Below are 21,039 nucleotides of genomic sequence, written 5' to 3' on the forward strand. Positions count from 1 at the left end.
CCCCATAACAACGTTCTAATGCAGCTACTAATGCTTCATAGTTGCTTCGTTGGGCGATAGGCAGAGTCTGTAACAGCTCCAATGCAGGTCCTCGTAATGCCACTATTAGTGCTACAGCCTTTTCCTCGTTACTCCATCTATTTGCATTTGCAGCGGCCTCAAATTGGAGTTGGTACGTTGCCCATGAAGTTTGACCGTCGTATGTGGGAGGCTTGATCTTGTTGAGCCCGTTTCCGGTGATCACTGTAGAGCTGGCTCCTCTGCTGTCAATTTTTCGCTCTAAGTCGCGTAGCTTTATCTTGACATCATTCTGAATTTTATTAATGTCCTCCCGAACATCATTCTGAATTTTACTGAGACTATGGGTTACATACTCTTTGATTTCTGTCTTGGTCCCCGCTAGAACGTTCAATATTTCTACGTTACGCTTTTCATGCCGCTCGCTGTCTTCTTCTTTGTCTTGTTGTCGAATTCTTTCTTCTTGTTGTCGAATCCTTTCTTGTTCTTCCTTGTTTCGTTTTCGAATCTTTTCTTGTTCTTCTTTGTTTTGTTGTCGAATTCTTTCTTCTTGTTGTCGAATCCTTTCTTGTTCTTCCTTGTTTCGTTTTCGAATCTTTTCTTGTTCTTCTTTGTTTTGTTGTCGAATTCTTTCTTCTTGTTGTCGAATCCTTTCTTGTTCTTCCTTGTTTTGTTTTCGAATCTTTTCTTGTTCTTCTTTGTTTTGTTGTCGAATTCTTTCTTGTTCTTCCTTGTTTTGTTTTCGAATCCTTTCTTGTTCTTCTTTGTCTCGTTGTCGAATCTCTTCTTGTTTTTCAAGCATTGCCATAATAGCTGCAAGTTGGGCCTCCATAATTGCACTTTGACGTCTTGTTATTGGAATAAAATAAATTTAACACACCACTGTTCTGAAAATCCCTAGTCCGGTTCTGAACACAAGTCTCTAACCCGAAGTTTAGTTCCAATTCACGTCGCACTAAAGTCTGATCGCACTTCTGACACCAATTGTTACGATTTTCCCGTGGGTTCACACAAAGTCAATTTAACTCAACAATTAATAAATTTATTTACACCAAAACACTCCGTACAATAATTAACACAGCTACTAAAAACACTACTACAATTCCACAATTACTTCGCTATTTAAACTTTACCGCGTTCCCAAATTCACTACTACACAACACTACTCTCGTCGACGCCGCTTCTTTTATATTCACAAACCACGTTCTAGAATGACGCTTCGCGATTTGCATCGAACGTCCAAGATTCTTCCAGGTGGCGCCTCCTAACTGTGGCCTACTTTAACACGCGCCCGGCCAGATATTGCGGCGCATCGGTTTCATCCTGACTCGAGTATAGTAGGCCCAAACCGTAACAATACCATTCAATAAAATAATGACTAACCCTGTGAAAATAATAAAATTGTACAGTTATTTAAAGTGTTATACCAGCATTGTTCCGAATTAAACATCAACTAGAAAACAAATCAGTTTAAGGTTTACAAAGTATATCGTTGGATTTTAAGAGTTGGGTATTTTAACCGCGATTTATTTTTAAGAAAGAATTGACACAAATTTCTGTTACCAGGTATCGTAGCTGTACGAAATTGGTTCAACATTAAACAGAAAATGTAAGAACGATGGTCACACGCTTTCTTTCCGAGCCCAAATATTGGTAAAGTCTAATTTATTGTTGACCAACTGCAAATAATGGGTAGTGGGTAGCATCTAGCTCGTACAGCAAAAAAAGTGAAATCAGGAATGTTTCAAACATTAATTATGCAAATAACTATACTTAAAAATGTATATTAAGTAAAGTGTACATGTTTTAGACTGAAGATACTGATTACTAAGTACGAGTATACACATTCGGAATAATAGTGTAATGCGTTTTGGGTAACACACCCTGTATAAAAGCATCTTGTTTATTATAAGAGAAAATGAAATTCACAAATGAAGGACTTGTTTTATCGAGTTTTTCCAATAACCAACCAAAGTGAATAAGTATTAAGCGTTTCCAGTGTTTAATAGAATTCTACGCTTATTTCAGTACAGAAAGTTGAGTTGTACACCAATTAGTCCTGTACCAGGCTTCTGCACTCCCTTAAGTCTTAATAAAGTCAGTTCTAGCCTTAAAAGTCAACTTGAGTTTTATGCGCAACTTTGTCTTGATTTACTCATTTTACTCATCTTGGGCTGTTTTCAGTTCTTGAAATCCAGTTTCAGACACTCGACCATGGATGGGTTATAAAACATAAACACGGTTGAAATAACACTTTCACCCAAATCTAACTAAGCTAAGCTAATTAATATTGAAACGGAAAGAAAGTGTTGATAATTACTAGGCACGTAACCTTAATCGGACGATATAAATATGCAAGAAACCTCAAAGCACTTATTCACCATTGCATTATGCATCATTGACATTATTGCAGAACACAAATCATATCAAACAACCTAACACATTAAATTGCAAAAGAACATTTAATAAGAGAAAATCGTATTTAATTGCTTGTCCTAAATATTTTAAGGTTATCCTTGACTGGTGTATGATAAAGCGGTTTTAACGTCATTAAAAATATATATTTACTTTGAATGGGACTTATTAATACAAGAAAAAATTAATATTTATGAAATAGGACCTGTTTAGGCGGATGTAGTGATGGTTGGTTAAAAATGATACTTTGTAATTAAACACAGGCAAATAAAACTTTCTCCGAAAACCTACACTTAAGACTACCAAGCCAAAATCAACTTCGTTAATAATGGAAAAACTGTATAATAATGTTGAGTTAAATAGGTCAATATCATATAATAAATAGTTTAGTGACAATGTTTCGAGTCGAATAACGTGAATATGAACCCTGCATTAAAATGCATAGTGAAAATAGTCAAAGCCTCTTAAGAAATGAAATCAACTTCATTAATAATGGAAAAACCCTTGATAATATGATATGTAAAGAGGTCAATTTGCAACAGATAAAAAGCGCATTTAATTTGCAATTCTACAATATAAAGTGATGTATCATTATACAGGGTTATTCGACACGAAAGATTTGATTTTGTAATACTTTTAAAAGCTACGCCCTGTAGACCAAAATAAAACTAAACAGTTTAGTCACAATCTTTCGAGTCGAATAACGCGATTATCTCTGTATTAAAATGCATAGTGAAAACAGTCAAAGCCTCTTAAGAAATTCTTTGCCAAATTAACAACTCTGTTACATAATGGAGAAAGTATTTTAAAAATTCACGTGTAGCTGCGCTACCATACGCAGATATTGTTTATCCATCTCCGCGATATAGTTCTTTGTTTAGTGGTCTACAGTACACACCGTGATTATTACTATAGTGCACGTGTTGCAAATAATTAAAACCCGCGATTAATATGCATTGTGTTACTTAATAAAACCGCGAAATTACACAATTTTAAAATCAGTTTAAGCATAACAAACTTAACAAAATGTCATTGTGCCGAAACCACCCTTGGACCCAATTACTGGACACGACGCAAGTGAAACAAAAGGATAACATAAAAACCAGAAGAAAACCGTTTCCTTACGAAATGAAACCTGTGGACTCGGATTTGAATTCGGAACTGTTAAAAGACTTTTCCGGAGAACGGACTGGTTTCGTGCAAGTTGGGCCTAAAAAGTGGTTTTTCCCCAGCGGTTACCTCAAACAAGCTGAGGATATTTACAATTTTGAATTGCGCAAAGATGACGTTGTTGTAGTGACTTTCCCTCGATGTGGTACCACCTGGACACAAGAAATGGCCTGGTTGTTGGCAAACGATTTGGATTATTGTACTGCAGCGGATATCCCTTTAACGAAGAGATTTGCTTTTTTAGAGTAAGTGAAAGTTTACCAAAATGATGTTGATTATTAGAATGGTGTTATAGTCGCAAGTGGGAAATATTTCCAATTTATTCAAACAAATCCTATAACCTATCAAACAAAATCCGTCTAGTAAAGTAATAAAGACTACGACAAACTGCTGCTCTTTACTGAGAAGACGAAAGAAGAAATTTGAATCAAGACATCCTGTATATTATTACGTCAATAATCGATCGGTTCTGTTGCATAAACCTACACAGTGACCTAAAAAAAGTAATACAAAAAGTGTCTGGTTTCTGAGATAAACTTTCCCAAGAAACTGTTTAAAATGAATTCCAATCTTATCGGACCACACAAATGTTTAAAATCGCATTTTAGAATAGTTTCCATTGCTGATACTGTCTATTAAATCGATTATAATAATGTTTTTAATATCTTGGTAGCTGACATAAAGTATACTTAAAATTCGAAATACACTTCAAAAATGTAAAGAACTTGAAAAACTGCTGATCGCAAACATTTTTTTACAATGTCGTAACTTTAGGTTCAGTTGTTTCGTGCACAAACAAGTTATGGAGGAATTTCTGCAGGAAAACTTGCACGATCCAGAAAAGTACAAGTTGGTGCAAGAGATTGACCGTCCAGGCTGGGAAATCTTGGCAAAAACCAAAGAAAGACGATTCATTAAAACACACTTGCCCTTCAGTTTGATGCCTCCTAATTTATTTAAAGCAGGTTGTAAGGTAAGCACTCTGTACATAGCAGTAAATATCAAAATCCAGGAGATAATTGCAGATTATTTATGTGGCTAGAAACCCTAAAGATGTTGCTGTGTCTTTTTACCATCTAAACCGGTCAATTCGAACTCAGGGATATAAAGGAGACTTTAAAAAGTATTGGTACTACTTTAAGAATAATCTACGTGAGTTTAAACAGATAAAAAAGTTAGTGTAGGCACTAAAAATTAATTAATTACAGAACCCTGGACACCTTATTGGGAACATTTGAAAGAAGGCTGGAAGATGCGCAATGAAGACAATGTGATGTTTCTATTTTACGAGGATATGAACAAGGTAGTGGTACCATTACCTTATTTTATTATTACAATACCAAATTATCAAAAATACAGGGTGTTTTATAAATCCTGTGCATACCTATATTATGAAATACCCTGTATATACTCTGTAACGTAATCTGTGGCAGAAAGAGCATTAACACATAACATTATCATTGTAGGGCGGACATGATTTTTACACTGCAAAATTATTGGTTTTCTACTTTAACGCCGTTTTATTGCAACAAAAGACGTCACTAAATATATTTTAAAACGGCAAACAGTACTATAATAAATCAATTTCAGAATCTCCGACCTCACATTGAATCAGTATCAGCGTTTTTGGGAAAATCCTACACCAGTGAACAACTGGACAAACTGGAAGACCATCTGAAAATCGACAATTTCAGGAAAAACAAATCGGTTAATTACGACGTAATGAAAAAACTCGGAATTGTACTGAAAACAGAAGAAGGCTTTGTTCGAAACGGAAAAACTGGAGGCTGGAAGAATTACTTTGATGAAGAGATGGAGAAAGAAGCTGATCAATGGATCGCTGAAAATTTGAAAGACACTGATCTTAGATTTCCATTATAGATCTACACGAATATTATACCTGTATTTTGTTATAGTTTTCACTAAATTCTAGTTTTTATACTTGTTATACTAAATTACACCTGATTTTACTAAATAAAAATGTTGTTTTGTCTGTAAGATTGAACTCCTTGCAAATTCTAGTCTTATAGTTTCATTAATGTTGTAATAAATAAGTTGTTGATACCTGTTCCTCATAAAACACATCTTTCACAGCGTATTCCATGTACAAAAATTCAATTTTACCAAACCGAATTTTTGTAACACCCTCCTGTATGTACAGGCACATATTCCTAAAAATTTATTTCAATCGGATAAATAGTAAACCCATAAGTTTTCCGCGAAATTCAGATGTAGGTTCCTGTAAAAATGTGAAATAACTGTTTACGGTAGATTGAAATAAATATAATTACTGTATAAATTCCAGTTTTTTCTAACAGTCTAAAACTCAGTTATAGACACCTACAATGTGATTCTAGAGAATAACTAATTCTAAGGAGAATTTAACCCACGTAGGTATAAAATTACTATTGATGTAATATTGAAAACCTTAAATTCCACTATGGTCCCATTTAGTAAAAAATTATTGTTCAAAACTAAGGATTTAGGTAACAAAAACACCGATGTTCTTCTATAGAGGTATGTAATATTTCTTTGAAATTATTTTGTATAAAGCTGTATAATATGTATATTGCATGTTTTGAGTAAAGGTTTACATTAAAAATAGATTTATTTAACTGATTTGTACTAGTTCAGTATTGTCGACGCATTATACATGAGCAATGTACAAAAATATATAAAAATACTTTCAATTTTATTCTTTAATAAATTCGAGTATACTCTTTAGTCATTTAGTGGTAAGATCTACCAATAATTATTAGTATACACAAAATTTTTCACTAATAAATGCATTACTACCTAACGAAAAGTTTTTGAAGTCCTTAATATAAAATTTGATAATAAAATCTAAAACCAAATAAAACAAAACTGTTAAAGCTTGGCTTCAGTAATAAAACTAAAAAAAAATCTGATAATATTGCAAGAATAACCAATGCCTAAATTTGAATAATATTGCAAAAAAAATCACAAATGATTACAGAAAAGTAAAAGTTAAACACTATCTACACCACTACAAACCAATTAAATTATCGTTTATCTCTGGGCTGCTCAACAACACCCAAAGCTTCCAGTTCCCTTAAAACGTTATTTAAATAGCCGGAATCTGGATAGCTGTGACTGTTGTTGCTCGGGCCTATTTCAGTCTTATGAGGAATGTTCCAGGAGACTACGTCCTCGCAACCTGTCGTATTCGATCTGGTTATCTGCATTAAAACATGTTTTAAAAATTGTTATTTATGTATTAATCGTGCAAAGTTTGACTTTGCAATCGTTCGAGAACAAAAAAGTGACTTTGTGCTCGTAATAAGATGGGAAGAGAAAAATGCATCATCATTGAATTTGATTAGTTTGTTAGGAAATCTAGTACCTACCGTAAAAATTAGTTTTCTGTGCCAGGCCTCGTCTAGCAGCCTTAGAACTTTGCGTCCTTTAGGATTGTCCGGTAAATATGCCACTCGTGGGAAACCTACAGCGTAGAATTCTCGTCCTGGATTTGGATGTTCAGGTCCTTGGATACCCGACTGGATACTATTCAAGACAGTCACGTGCAATATTTCATATACGATTGATTTAGTATAAGTCTAGTAATTTTATTGTAAAGGAATTAAACGTGACAACAATGCAAATGCAATTTTTGTCCCATATTTTACGCACAAAAATATTCTTAATTTACTTAATCAATGTGTTCTTATGAATTAGGCTTAACAGTGGCGTGCTTTGTGTGACCTAAATCAAATGTAGTTAAAACTTTTGTTAGTGGTTCAAATGCAATGGATGACATTAATACTGAAATTTGGATTCTCGCTTTAACAAAGCCGTTAAAGTTAAAACAAACCCAGTGTGCATTTGCATTAAAATGTTTTTTTAAAGTAAAAACAAATTGTTTTTTTTTTTTAAGTTAATAGTTTTGGTCAACCTGGATATCAAAGTTAAATTGGTGATGCTGCATGCAGACAGTAGGCAAAACCTGTTTGACATTGACTTCCAGTCTGACTTGCGTCAAAATTGGTATAAAAAACTGTAAACATGGAAATGTTCCAAAAATTTCGATTTATCTGTAAGAAATTTGATCGTAGAAAAACTCGCGTGGATTGTCCATAATATGTGCGTTGAAGACCTCATATCCACCCTTGTACAATATACTAATCAAAGTCAGTATTTAAAAATACCCTTTTACAGTAGAAAAGTTTGATGGTGTTTTTTGCACCAATAATGTATCATAATAATATTGTTGTAGTGTAATTAATATTTTGTTACCCGTTAAATATTTATAGAAAAGTATACACTTAAAATTACATGTAGAATAACATATTTCCGGTCCGATTACTATAACTTAAGTTGCACATCATCAATTTAAATTGAATTTATATGTATTTTATAACTCATCTGATTTATTATTTATATTTTAATATAAGACTTTGTCAATCAGTATTTCATAGAATAACCCCATAAATCTATTTTTTGATTGATTGAATATGGATAGGGGAGCCTTAAAACATGTAAAACCATCTGAAACGTTCTATAAAAAATCTGAACACACATGTAAAGTTGTTTGCAGATGATTCACGTTAACAGCAGATTGTTTAAACTTCATTGTTTTAATTAATGGTCTACAAAATGTAATTTAAGAGCTTTAAAATCATTCTTCTGTGTCGTTTTTGATTGTCTTGGTAGCAAAATGCAGTATAAAAACGGGTTGTCTTACGTAAACAAAATATTATGTAAAATAAAACCTAATTGCCACTTTACTTCCGTATAAAACTCATCATATCATTAACGCACGAATATAACTATAATAACTATAATAACTGTTCAACCGTAATAATAAATTAGAAAATATTATAATTACCCAAGAAAATTGCGTACAAAATTGATACGCCGGTAGAGACTAATTTAAAATCAGCAATAACTTACTTGTAAACAATCTGAATGGTTCTAAAGTTCTGGAATCCAGGCAAACTGCGCTCAATTACTCCCCATTCCATTGTTCCGGGAGGTTGATTTCCATGCTTCTCACCGTAAATACACCCACATACTGAACATTGTATGTGCAAGTGCGCCCCCGCTTCTTGCAGTTCTGTTAATGAGTAATTAAGACAGTCCAAATGCAAAACGTGATTGCACGGCAAAGCAATAACAACTAGAGAAGGTTTTAACGTTTGTCTGCATAATGGACAGGGTTGTCTTGGTGCCCACTCGCTAGGTTTGGACACTCGCACGAATTTTGATATTGTTGCACTTGCTGGGTCTAAACCTAAATCAGAATAAAATAAAATACAAAATAATATTTTAAGGTTACTGGCGGTGCTTTACCAACTATGGAGGAAACATTGTCAATTCCATCAACAACACCATCATCACTTCCACTACAATTAATCAAATCGGCAGTAGAAGCAGTGGCTTGGCTTTCACGACTTTCCTGACTTAAATACGTGGAAACTGTGTCCAAACTTGGTCTACGGCCCGATTTAGTACTGCTACTATCAGCGTCTAATAAAATACGATTTTCTATTTGGTGAGCTGCCGAAGTTGGATTGGTATTATTCGAAGATTTATGCCCTAAAAATCATCCAGTTAAAACTGTGTTTGTAAAGTTTTTTTGCGAAAATACCGAAAATATTTAAATTGCTCAAGATAACCCTGGCTAAATTTGTGGGGGCATCGTTTCCATTTTTGCCGTTCTTTGATTTCTTTTTGGTTGAAGGTTTCTTATTGGTATCGTTTGTAGAGTTTAAAGCTGCACTAGTTCCTATTACTTTGGCAGACTGATTGTTTTGTGAACCTACCGAGTAAGACTTCCGTACATCTGCGTTTCGACGACCTTTAAATAATAATATAACGAATTAATATTAGTATCGAAAATAGTATTAAAGGTGAGTTTATTAATGACATTTTAAAATAATCCGCTAAAGCTTTCTTTCTAAAATATTTTAAATTGTACAATGTTGCCCTTTACCAAAAACTAATATCTTCCGATTGTTAAGTGGAGTACCCAGTATCTAATATAATTTTTGAATTATAATAATAATAATAAACTCTTTATTGCTAGCATGATTACAAAATAACATAAGCAACGTCACAAAATACAATTCCAGGTACAACAAAAGAGTACCCACTGGTTAATAATTGACACTAAATCTATGTCGGATTTTTACCTTTTGAGAATGACGTCATCTTTTTACATCTTTGTTTCTCGCATATCAAACATGTGAAATAAACAATTTTAACAAAAAAGGCACGTTATTAATTTTGTCATCCTGTCAAATTAAAAACGTTGACATTTACTGTCACTTTGATCTAAACAAATATCAAAGGTATAAAAATGATGCTCTACAATGAGCAAGCCCAAATGCTAATTCTAAATGTGCTGCTTTTTTTGGAGTACGAAAAGAAACAGTTTCCAGATGTCATCCCAATTGATTATTCCAATGTGTATGATAGAGCATCAAAGGCTTTAAAAGTGAGTACTGCTACCCTATGCCGAATGAAAAAGGCTGGAATTCCAGCTGACGACTCCTATTTTACCAACATTTCAAAAAAAATTTCGGTCAGTAAAACCAAAATAACCGCTTTTATGAAAAACAAAGAAGTTGACGATGTTGGTATGTCAAATTACTATTTTTGCCTTATTGTGCAATGCACAATAACACAGCACAAAATCAATGAACATTAATAATATATTAATGTGTATATTATATGTATTATTGTTATTAGAAGTAGAAGAGATCTTTAAGTGAGTGCAAGCACACCTATTCACTGAATGAATGATGATTAAACTGAAACTCTCATGATCATGTGATTTTCAAGGCACTTGATCATCAGTCACTTCTGAACACACTAATTTTTCAAAGCATTTGTAGGTTACAACTTGTAATCTAATTCCAGACATGCGTGTTTTTTCACCTGCATGACGTCATTCTCAAAGGGTAAAAATTGGACTATATTCGGCAAAAGCTGCATTAAACTCATATGTGTACAAACATTTTTCCAATAGGAAGCTTATCACAGATTTTCGAAATTAGGAAGCAGTTGATATGCTTTGATTGCTTTGAGTTGTGGCCCCTTTCGAAAAAAGGTTGATTGATGTTGAGGATTTCTCAAATCTGCCCTTGTTCTTGTGACTAAAGTAAGATTGTTGTCATACATGTCCATGTTGAGCACAAAAAGATGCGGGTATTTTTTAACAAACATTACTAGAGACAAATAATATAGAGATGGCACTGTAAGTATTCCTAGTTCCTTAAAGTATGGCTTACATGATGTCTGTGGAGATAATTCGAGTATACATCTGATTATTCTTTTTTGTGCCACAAAAGTTTTCTGTACATTTGACGATGAACCCCAAAAGATCAGGCCGTACATTAAGACGGACTGTACGCAGCCAAAGAAAAAAAGTGTTATACTTTGAGTAAAAATAATATCTCTTATCCGTCAAAGAAGTGCACAAAGACTGCTCAACTTCGCACATAATCTATCGATTTGATGATTCCAACGCAGTGCTGGGTCGATATAAACGCCCAGAAATTTTACGCTATCGGTACATGGAAGTGATTTATGGTTTATATGGACATATATAGAAACCATTTTATCAATACTTTTACCAAAGTGTAGAAGTCCGGTCTTGTCTGAATTCAAGTTTAAGGAATTTTTATTACACCATTCTAGCATCTGTCTGACTATCCGGCAGGAATCAGTAGACAATTGATTGATGGATGGTCTACAGACAATAACTGAAGTATCATCCGCATATTGACATATTTTGCCTCTTTCTAGGGCTACATTTAAATCATTCACATACAAACTGAAAAGTAACGGCTCCAAAATTGAACCTTGGGGTACGCCTTGATTTATTTTGACAGTTGTTTGTTTTATACCTTCGTATCTGACGCAAACATTCTGTTTTCTATTCGGCAAGTATGAACTAATCAGATAAGCACTTTGTCCCCTTATACCATAGGAACGTAGTTTATTTAATATATCATGATTAATTGTGTCAAATGCTTTTGATACATCAAAATATAACCCAACCGCCTTCTCGCCGGAATCTAGGCGGTTGTGTAGGTACGACAATGTATTTTACCTATATTGAAAGCTCAGTGGATCTCTGAGTTCGGAAACCAAACTGGGTTTCAGAAAATATGGAGTGTGCATCTAAAACATGCACAATTCGGCTAGATAGCTTTCTCAAATACCTTTGAGAACGATGAGAGCAAAGAAATTGGTCGATAATTGGAGGCGGACTGTTGGTCGCCATTTTTGAAAATGGGCACAAGTTTAGCTACCTTCAGTTTTGTTGGAAATTGTCCAGTAGACAGACATTCGTTTACTAAATCTGCTAAGGGATCGGACATGTATTCGGCAACTGCTTTGAGTATGTTAATAGGCACCTCATCAAGTCCTGAGCTGTACTACTTATTAGGTAAATTTGTAAGAATTTGAAATATTTCTTTGCTATCAGCTGGCCCCATGAAGAGTCATGATTCTTTAAAGCTATTTCTGTCCCTTTTTTTGTTTATTTGACTCAACATTAAAAATATTCCAAGCAGCTTTCATTTTGTTCTTTGAGCCCACAATATTACTGTCATTAATGGACTTCCTATAGTCAGAGAGATACTTTTTATAGTTTTTCTTCTCAATCTTATACTGATTGAGAGTTTCTTCACTGCCAGTTATTTTGAACCAGACCAAAAGATCTTTAAGGTGCTGAGAAAACTGCTTGATTTCATTTGTCACCCAGTTGGGTCTACTTTTATTCCGACAAGTAGTCAGGGGACAAAAACAACTTTTAAACTGGTGGAAAAAAACGTCAAAAAAATAATCGTACTTAGCATCAACTCCACCAAAATTATATAGTTCTAGCCAATCTATGCTACTTAAACGATTCTTTAATTGACAAATGTTTTGATCCGTAAAAAATTTCCTTTTACACAATGTAGCAGATAGTTTTCTGTAAAATCCATGATTTGAGCATAACGATCTGAAACGTCTGTCACATATATTGAACATGATAGTTTATCAGCCTCAATATTAGTAAAAATATTATCAATTAGTGTGCTAGAGTGTAAAGTGATTCTTGTTGCATCTCTAATCTGTGGGGTCATGCCATAACTAGACATGAGTTCAACAATATCACTGCTTACATTGCCGTTTAAAAAATCTACATTGAAGTCTCCAGCTATAGTGATATGTTTAGATTGAGAATATACGTCATCAAGAAGCAGTGATAATTTTTCTTGAAATATATGAAATTTCTTGAAGAACATATCCTAATTTTTCTAATTAATCGATAATTTTTAATTCCAACCACATGCAACAAATAGCAAAAATGAACATTGTTACTTAAATTAATCAACTTTTTTGTCGTTTTTTTTTGTTGTCTGGTTTGATAGTTCAAAGTTCACGTGATTTGGTTAATTATCAACCAGCTTGATTAGTTTTAACTTTTAAAAGTGGCATATTAAACTTGTTTTAAAAGTAACAAATCCACAAATATGTAATTTAACATATTTAATGATCTTAGGCAAAAAAAAACATTTAATTAACTTTAAACTTGTATGGAAATATTTCTGTAATTTTTCGAATACTATAAAGGAACAGTCTGTTGGTTCGTTTATTCAGTTAACATCAATCATGATTCTTCCAGTGTGTTTAGTGATGGCAGTACATATTTTAGTTCCTTCTCAGGCAACATCTTTGCGTAAGTATTAATTTCCATGAGAACAGTCCAGTAAAACCTTGCTTTTGTTTTGCATTAGCATCATACGTAAAAGTCTGTAAAAAAAATGATCATGACTGCTACATACAACATGCAAATGAAGCTATACCACATTTTTTAAGTGGAGACAAGAACCTTCGTTTACCTAAACTTAATCCGCTAAAAGTGCAAAAAATAGAAGCGAACGCCGGAAACTTGCAACTCACTTTTAGTAATGTCGAACTTTCTGGGCTAGATACAATAAAAGTGCTTGACATAGAGTAAGTTTTTGATGTTAACTAGGCCCAGTTTGACTGATGTTCAATTCCAGTTGGAACTATGATGAACATAAAATTTACACAGAGGTAAATGTGGAAAACATTGGGTTCATTGGCCAGTACGTGGCTAGTGGAAAAATTATGGTCCTACCAGTTCAAGGAAGTGGTCCATGTAATATTACTTTTAGTAAGTATTGCACAATGAATGTAAAAAGTAACTAAAAGGACGTTTGGTTCCAGAAAATATACATTTAAAATACACTTTATCTTATAAAGTTGAAGCTAAAGGTAGTTTGCATTATGCTATAACCGACGCAAACGACAATCTGGATTGGACAATTGAAAAAACCTACTTTCGGTTTGATAATTTGTTTAATGGAAACAAGGCAATGGGTACGTAGGCTAGTAATGAATATTCTAGTTGATTGACAAGACACAAGCTTTACCAACAAACTTTAAGTTGTGATTTTGTTTTAGGTGATAATGTCAACAAATTTATAAATGAAAATGACCAAGATGTGCTCAAAGAAATGAGTGGAGTGATTACTGCAGTTATAAAACCTATTATGTACGGAACTTACAGTGCTATATTGGGCAAAGTTCCTGTGGAAGAACTTTTCTTGTCATAAACTTTCTAGCTATAGTAACCACTAACTGGTAATCGAGCCTTCTATTTGATCAGTTTTGGGAATATCACTGATTTTGTAATTTTTGCCTTATTAAAACATATTTAAAGACAAAACTTTAAAGCTTTTTTTAACCCTTTTTCACATCATTTAAATAGCTATTTATGTAAGTTACGAAAAGATCGATTTTGTGTAACGAATGAATGTTTGTAGGGCGAGCGCAGCGAGGTCCTACAATTTGAATGAGTTACACAATAAGACATTTTCGAAACGTGTTGCATACATAATTTTTTCTAATTTTGACCAAAAAGCTGTGAAAACCATCTTTTAAAGTGATTTAACACAAATATTCACTTTCATAGCACCTTGTATAAACAGTGACAACGACATGTTATGATGGATGTCGCCCATATGTTTCTACGGAAATGCATAAAAACAGGGAGTGATGAAATGAACATTTCATAACTAGTTACATAAAGTGATACTTTATGTAACTAGTTACATAAAGTAAAACGTTTTGTCACTCTAATCAGTTTTGAAAAGTGTCACTTTATATGCCAAAATTAGAAAAAATATTTTTTATATTAACTATCTAGTCCAGAAATGCAGTTTTTCTATCAAAAACATTTCAAATCTCAACATTCTGTTGGTACTCAAAACATCCTTTTTGTTCAGTAGGTTTAGCAGCCCTGCTGTGATTTTGAATAGTTTAGATTAGCATTCAAGAGAGTATTTATTAAAACTGCCATTGATACCAAAAATACAAATAGAGACTTCAAAACCATTAAAAAAGTCATGCTTAATTGTTTTCTTGACTAAACATTTTATCATTATATTAAAGTTATTCCAAAAAGAAAGAATTTAAATTGACATCTTAACTTTTTTTATTGAAAATAGAAACCATGCAATTTCATTATAGCCTATGGGTTTTAGTGACTTTTAATTTTTTTTTCAAACTCAAAGAAATGCAGAATTTAACAAAGAACAATTGCTGAAAGACTAGAAATGGAAAATTCTCAGAAATTTATTTTTAGTGAAATCGCAAAAGAGAAGTTGTTATTGTTTTTAGAAGTTAAATGTTTTGGCTGGGCAACGAATATTGATTATTTCAATGTAATTTTCAAGCTTTTGAGCTTCTTCATGAGTTTAAAACGCTGAGTGTCCAAAATATTATTGTCTAAATAATTGTTGCAAAGCCATACTTTTTTTCAGTTTATTTTTGGAATTATCATTTATTCCAAAAAGTAGGGACTAAAACTGACTCATCATATATTTTTCCATGCAAAATAGGAAAGACAAAATTTCATCATCACTTATTTGAGTACAGTACCTTTAAACTTTTTTGTCATATTTCTACAAAGTATTAGTGTTATTGTAAAATGTAATTTTTAAATTGTTCTCCAAATTCCAGTTTCATATTTATAGTATTGTTTTGTGGTTGTGAATTCATTTTGGCAATGTTTTTTCAAACTCAAAGAAATGCACAATGCAGGATTAAACCTAGCAACAATCACTAAAAGACAACATTAAAAAACATGATTTTCACATTTTTTTTAAAAAATATCAATTTTTTATGAGGTTTTTTAGTTAACATCTTGCACTGGGTACAATTGTCTATTGCTTTTACACAATCCTGTGTAAATTTTTACAGAATTTTCCTTATCAATGTTATGGAAATATGGTGTTCAGTAAATGAACATTGTTACTTAAATTAATCAACTTTTTTGTCGTTTTTTTTTGTTGTCTGGTTTGATAGTTCAAAGTACACGTGATTTGGTTAATTATCAACCAGCTTGATTAGTTTTAACTTTTATTTAAAAGTGGCATTAAACTTGTTTTAAAAGTAACAAATCCACAAATATGTAATTTAACAGTCCAGTAAAAAAGTAGATAGAGAACTAATTGTGAAATTAAAGCATACATATTTAATGATCTTAGGCAAAAAAAACATTTAATTAACTTTAAACGTATGGCAATATTTCTGTAATTTTTCGAATACTATAAAGGAACAGTCTGTTGGTTCGTTTATTCAGTTAACATCAATCATGATTCTTCCAGTGTGTTTAGTGATGGCAGTACATATTTTAGTTCCTTCTCAGGCAACATCTTTGCGTAAATATTAATTTCCATGAGAACAGTCCAGTAAAACCTTGCTTTTGTTTTGCATTAGCATCATACATAAAAGTATGTAAAAAAAATGATCATGACTGCTACATACAACATGCAAATGAAGCTATACCACATTTTTTAAATGGAGACAAGAACCTTCGTTTACCTAAACTTAATCCGCAAAAAGTGCAAAAAATAGAAGCAAATGCCGGAAACTTGCAACTCACTTTTAGTAATGTCGAATTTTTTGGGCTAGATACAACAAAAGTGCTTGACATAGAGTAAGTTTTTGATGTTAACTAGGCCCAGTTTGACTAATGTTCAATTCCAGTTGGAACTATGATGAACATAAAATTTACACAGAGATAAATGTGGAAAACATTGAGTTCATTAGCCAGTACGTGGCTAGTGGGAAAATTATGGTCCTACCAGTTCAAGGAAGTGGTCCATGTAATATTACTTTTAGTAAGTATTGCACAATGAATGTAAAAAGTAACTAAAAGGACGTTTGGTTCCAGAAAATTTACATTTAAAATACACTTTATCTTATAAAGTTGAAGCTAAAGGTAGTTTGCATTATGCTATAACCGACGCAAACGACAATCTGGATTGGACAATTGAAAAAACCTACTTTCGGTTTGATAATTTGTTTAATGGAAACAAGGCAATGGGTACGTAGGCTAGTAATTAATATTCTAGTTGATTGACAAGACACACGCTTTAGCAACAAACTTTAAGTTGTGATTTTGTTTTAGGTGATAATGTCAACAAATTTATAAATGAAAATGACCAAGATGTGCTCAAAGAAATGAGTGGAGTGATTACTGCATTTATAAAACCTACTATCTACGGAACTTACAGTGCTATATTGGGCAAAGTTCCTGTGGAAGAACTTTTCTTGTCATAAACTTTCTAGCTATAGTAACCACTAACTGGTAATCTAGCCTTCTATTTGATCAGTTTTGGGAATATCACTGATTTTGTAATTTTTGCCTTATTAAAAAATATTTAAAGACAAAACTTTAAATCTTTTTTTAACCCTTTTTCACATCATTTAAAAATATTTTTTATATTAACTATCTAGTCCAGAAATGCAGTTTTTCTATCAAAAACATTTTAAATCTCAACATTCTGTAGGTACTCAAAACATCCTTTTTGTTCAGTAGGGCATTCAAGAGAGTATTTAATATTTATTAAAACTGCCATTGATACAAAAATACAAATAGAAAGAGACTTCAAAACCACTAAAAAAGTCATGCTTAATTGTTTTCTTGACTAAACATTTTATCATTATATTAAACTTATTCCAAAAAGAAAGAATTTAAATTGACATCTTTAACTTTTTTTACTGAAAATAGAAACCACGCAATTTCATTATAGCCTATGGCTTTTAGTGACTTTGTATGTTTTGGCTGGGCAACCATTATTGATTATTTCAATGTAATTTTCAAGCTTTTCCATGTGGAAGTTATCTTTTAGAGTCTAAAAGACTGACATTTTTTTGCTTTGTGAAGGTTTGGCATGGGTTTAAAACGCCGAGTGTCCAAAATGTCATTGTCTAAATAATTGTTGCAAATCCATACTTTTTTTCAGTTTATTTTTGGAATTATCATTTATTCCAAAAAGTAGGCACTAAAACTGACTCATCATATATTTTTTCATGCAAAATAGGAAAGACAAAATTTCATCATCACTTATTTGAGTACAGTACCTTTAAACTTTTTTGTCATATTTCTACAAACTATTAGTATTATTGTAAAATGTAATTTTTAAATTGTTCTCCAAATTCCAGTTTCATATTTATGGTATTGTTTTGTGGTTGTGAATTCATTTTGGAAATGTTTTTTCAAACTCAAAGAAATGCACAATGCAGGATTAAACCTAGCAACAATCACTAAAAGACAACACTAAAAAACATGATTTTCACATCTTTTTAAAAATTTCAATTTTTTATGAGGCTTTTTAGTTAACATCTTGCACTGGGTACAATTGTCTATTGCTTTTACACAATCCTGCGTAAATTTTTACAGAATTTTCCTTATCAATGTTATGGAATTATGGTGTTCAGTAACTTCCAGTTAAAAACTGTAATATTTAAAAAATTAAACTTTGTTACAAATCTGTAAATAACTATTTTCTGCTTAATGTTGTTGGTCATTTACATTACTGATACTTTACTACAAGATACAAAAAATAACTTACCTGTTACAGGAGCCAACTCTTCTAATCGAACTTTAACTAAAGGATAAGGTGCCTGCTTAATCCTTCTCACACTCCTCACATAACCATTAGCCAGCCACATTTGAGTCAAATTGCTAAAATTAATGACATAAGGAAACCCCAAGTGGGTTTTACTCATATCAATAGTTTGATCGCCTCTAGCCCATGCTTCTTCAATAAGACACTGAATGTCCATATCAAAAGCATGCCAATCATGGTCTGAGCTCACACACTCCCATTTTGCTCCCTTGCCAGCAGGGGATGATGGGGGGTAACATTTTCGCCGAACAGGAACAATAACATCTAAAATTGTTCTCCTTGTCTATGGCCTGGAAGTAAGAACAATGAGACTTACCTGAGTATTCCAATTCTTGAGTCAGAGTCCTTAAGTTAACGTAGTAGTTCTGAAGGGTTGGATCAGCATCCGAAAGCAGCACTCTGGTCAATTGTTTGGCATTTGCCCTTTCAAGATGCTGACTGACCTCAGGACTGTAAGGCTTCCAATATCCAGTTCTAATCTCAAATTCCCACACGACGACCGCGTGACTAGACATCGTTTTGCGCTCTCATACCTTAAGGGCAGTTTATAGGCTGTAATTTTATTTGTCAATCATCTTTTTTGTGGTAGATGAGGGCGTATTGCTGCAGGAAGACAGGCAGTGATTTCTATAGTTGTGGTTACGCGAAATTTCACTTAAGACACATATTAATTCACGCTTTAATTGATTTGACTTTACTAAAAACAGGTTAAATTAATTAAAGTTGTTTATTTTGCATTATTTTAATATGAAAGTACCTCCTAGACGTCACTAGAAAATAATATCAACAAATGGTCACTTTGATGTTTGATGGTCTAAATATTGACAGTTCAATCAATATTGATACTAGTGACGTTAATGGGCGCATTGAGGCCCCTAGTGGAAAGTGTATGAACCATTATTTGCCACAATAAATATTATGGTAAATAATAAATTTGCTTTTATTTTTTATTTTGACAAACCTCGATTATTTAACCAACACGTATTAATAAAATAAAAACAGATAAAGTTAACAAAACGTATTTTTAGCAGACACAACTAACAATTAACTGTGCAGTATATTCTGTACTTTTTCCAAAATTTCTGAACCTGAAAAACTGATTTGAGTTCCAAGTCGAGTTACACTGTCCGCGGCTACAATACAGGCAGCCTGAATACAGTGTTCCACTGTTGATTGTTTAAAATTTGACAAAAAATAAGCAAAAGCCCCGATAAATGCATCTCCAGCTCCTGTGGTGTCCACACTCTGTACTTTTGGTGAAGATGCCTTGTAGAGAGGTTTATTAGGATCACTTGTCAGATAAATGGCTCCTTCAGTACCTAGTGTTATTAGTACACTTTGACAACCTTTGGATATTAATTGGTTAGCTGCCTCTTCAGCTTCACTACATTTATGCGAAAAAGTTAATTTTCTTGGAAAATAATATGGTTTCTGATAAAATTTACCTCACATTTGTGATGGATAAACCAGTAAAAACTGAAGCTTCACTTTCATTAACACAAAAAATAGTAGGCAATTTTAACAACTGGTCATCATAACTTGGTAAAGCAGGAGCTCCATTTAAAATAGAAATCTACAAATCTCTATTTTTATATTTTGAATGGCAAGTCTCTAAAACACACATTCTTAGCTAGTTGCATAGCTCTGACTGCAGTTTCAACTGGTGTTTCCAGCTGCATTATCAGCACATCAGCTGAACTAATTATTTGCCCTGCTTCTTCTATATCATTTACATCAAGATTGCTATTAGCCCCTGCCACAATAACTATCTGGTTTGTTCCATCATTGGCAACATTAATTTGTGCAATTCCACTACTAGAATTTTCGGATATTTTAACAAATTCAGTGTTCACATTTTCAGCTTTGAGATTGGCAATGTATTTTGGGCCCCACACATCATCACCAACCTAGTAAAATCTTTGACTATTTCATAGAAGTATTTAGTTTATGGTAAAAGCAACATACTCGAGCTATTAGAGTGGTATTTCCACCTAACCTGGCAGCAGCCACACATTGATTAGCACCTTTTCCACCAAAATTGGTTACAAACTTTGTGCCATGTATTGTTTCTCCAGGATTTGGTAGTCTAGGAGCATAGCTAGAATGTATAATTGATGATTTATAAAAATTAACTTTATACTGTTGAGTTATTGTTGTGGTACCTTACAAAATCAATCATACAGGAGCCAACAACAACTATTTTATTGGACATTATCTAGCTTAAAACTCTATTTTTAATTAACACAACAATCACAGCTTTTAAAGTAAGTACTTTAATAGTATAAGTACAATATGAAACCAGTTCTATTATCTTTTATTAGAATTGATAACTACTTTACTGCTTATCAGTTATTTTACAAGCCTTGTGTAATATAGTCATTATTAATTAAGTACTATAAATATAAAATCATTAAAAACAATATCAAAAATTAAATTGTTTAGTTTTTAAAAATACAAATAATTCTAACCTAAA

The 21,039-nt window shown here is 32.7% G+C and overlaps 5 protein-coding genes across 6 annotated transcripts; 3 read left to right on the plus strand and 2 right to left on the minus strand.

The window, feature by feature from the left end:
* The first annotated feature begins 3,402 nt into the window (after positions 1–3,402).
* LOC145727113 (sulfotransferase 1C4-like) lies at positions 3,403–5,683 on the plus strand. 2 transcript variants are annotated; one of them, XM_081976565.1, is made up of 5 exons: positions 3,403–3,848; positions 4,378–4,576; positions 4,629–4,755; positions 4,812–4,909; positions 5,194–5,683. In XM_081976565.1, the coding sequence occupies exons 1-5, from the start codon at positions 3,460–3,462 to the stop codon at positions 5,482–5,484; spliced, it is 1,104 nt and encodes a 367-aa protein (XP_081832691.1). In that variant the 5' UTR covers positions 3,403–3,459; the 3' UTR covers positions 5,485–5,683. The 2 variants fall into 2 exon arrangements, with proteins under 2 accessions (XP_081832691.1, XP_081832701.1); XM_081976575.1 differs by having other exon boundaries at positions 4,812–4,906.
* A 424-nt stretch (positions 5,684–6,107) lies between these two features.
* dx (deltex E3 ubiquitin ligase) lies at positions 6,108–19,461 on the minus strand. Its single transcript, XM_081976538.1, has 8 exons — positions 19,324–19,461; positions 18,883–19,263; positions 18,510–18,830; positions 9,212–9,421; positions 8,914–9,159; positions 8,515–8,854; positions 6,972–7,128; positions 6,108–6,803 (listed from the first exon to the last, which is right to left on the minus strand). The coding sequence occupies exons 2-8, from the start codon at positions 19,079–19,081 to the stop codon at positions 6,627–6,629; spliced, it is 1,650 nt and encodes a 549-aa protein (XP_081832664.1). The 5' UTR covers positions 19,082–19,263; positions 19,324–19,461; the 3' UTR covers positions 6,108–6,626.
* Positions 13,083–14,314, plus strand: LOC145727177 (protein takeout-like). The gene is made up of 5 exons (XM_081976656.1): positions 13,083–13,297; positions 13,356–13,575; positions 13,626–13,759; positions 13,813–13,965; positions 14,050–14,314. The coding sequence occupies exons 1-5, from the start codon at positions 13,111–13,113 to the stop codon at positions 14,199–14,201; spliced, it is 846 nt and encodes a 281-aa protein (XP_081832782.1). The 5' UTR covers positions 13,083–13,110; the 3' UTR covers positions 14,202–14,314.
* On the plus strand, positions 16,181–17,327 carry LOC145727194 (protein takeout-like). The gene is made up of 5 exons (XM_081976679.1): positions 16,181–16,310; positions 16,369–16,588; positions 16,639–16,772; positions 16,826–16,978; positions 17,063–17,327. Exons 1-5 carry the CDS (start codon positions 16,244–16,246, stop codon positions 17,212–17,214), a joined length of 726 nt encoding a protein of 241 aa, XP_081832805.1. The 5' UTR covers positions 16,181–16,243; the 3' UTR covers positions 17,215–17,327.
* A 108-nt stretch (positions 19,462–19,569) lies between the features above and the next one.
* On the minus strand, positions 19,570–20,950 carry LOC145727150 (ribokinase). The gene is made up of 5 exons (XM_081976631.1): positions 20,729–20,950; positions 20,532–20,664; positions 20,189–20,473; positions 20,012–20,139; positions 19,570–19,950 (listed from the first exon to the last, which is right to left on the minus strand). The coding sequence occupies exons 1-5, from the start codon at positions 20,776–20,778 to the stop codon at positions 19,611–19,613; spliced, it is 936 nt and encodes a 311-aa protein (XP_081832757.1). The 5' UTR covers positions 20,779–20,950; the 3' UTR covers positions 19,570–19,610.
* Positions 20,951–21,039: the final 89 nt, after the last annotated feature.

Source organism: Ips typographus, linkage group LG1 (assembly GCF_016097725.1).
Source record: "Ips typographus isolate SLU linkage group LG1, UJ_Ityp_2.0, whole genome shotgun sequence".
Lineage (NCBI taxonomy): Eukaryota > Metazoa > Arthropoda > Insecta > Coleoptera > Curculionidae > Ips > Ips typographus.

Bases quoted from the DNA above. Each gene is read 5' to 3' on its own strand.
- LOC145727177 (XM_081976656.1), top strand. From the start codon at position 13,111: ATGATCTTAGGCAAAAAAAAACATTTAATTAACTTTAAACTTGTATGG. The intron at 13,298-13,355 runs GTAAGTATTAAT...GTTTTGCATTAG, and splicing joins TTCTCAGGCAACATCTTTGC to CATCATACGTAAAAGTCTGT. The intron at 13,966-14,049 runs GTACGTAGGCTA...ATTTTGTTTTAG, and splicing joins TAATGGAAACAAGGCAATGG to GTGATAATGTCAACAAATTT.
- LOC145727194 (XM_081976679.1), top strand. From the start codon at position 16,244: ATGATTCTTCCAGTGTGTTTAGTGATGGCAGTACATATTTTAGTTCCT. The intron at 16,311-16,368 runs GTAAATATTAAT...GTTTTGCATTAG, and splicing joins TTCTCAGGCAACATCTTTGC to CATCATACATAAAAGTATGT. The intron at 16,589-16,638 runs GTAAGTTTTTGA...GTTCAATTCCAG, and splicing joins ACAAAAGTGCTTGACATAGA to TTGGAACTATGATGAACATA.
- LOC145727113 (XM_081976565.1), top strand. From the start codon at position 3,460: ATGTCATTGTGCCGAAACCACCCTTGGACCCAATTACTGGACACGACG. The intron at 3,849-4,377 runs GTAAGTGAAAGT...TCGTAACTTTAG, and splicing joins AAGAGATTTGCTTTTTTAGA to GTTCAGTTGTTTCGTGCACA. The intron at 4,756-4,811 runs GTGAGTTTAAAC...AATTAATTACAG, and splicing joins CTACTTTAAGAATAATCTAC to AACCCTGGACACCTTATTGG.
- LOC145727150 (XM_081976631.1), bottom strand. From the start codon at position 20,778: ATGTCCAATAAAATAGTTGTTGTTGGCTCCTGTATGATTGATTTTGTA. The intron at 20,474-20,531 runs GTATGTTGCTTT...AGATTTTACTAG, and splicing joins ATACCACTCTAATAGCTCGA to GTTGGTGATGATGTGTGGGG. The intron at 19,951-20,011 runs GTAAATTTTATC...GCATAAATGTAG, and splicing joins TTATCCATCACAAATGTGAG to TGAAGCTGAAGAGGCAGCTA.
- dx (XM_081976538.1), bottom strand. From the start codon at position 19,081: ATGTCTAGTCACGCGGTCGTCGTGTGGGAATTTGAGATTAGAACTGGA. The intron at 9,160-9,211 runs GTATTTTCGCAA...GATGATTTTTAG, and splicing joins GAGCAATTTAAATATTTTCG to GGCATAAATCTTCGAATAAT. The intron at 8,855-8,913 runs GTAAAGCACCGC...ATTCTGATTTAG, and splicing joins CAATGTTTCCTCCATAGTTG to GTTTAGACCCAGCAAGTGCA.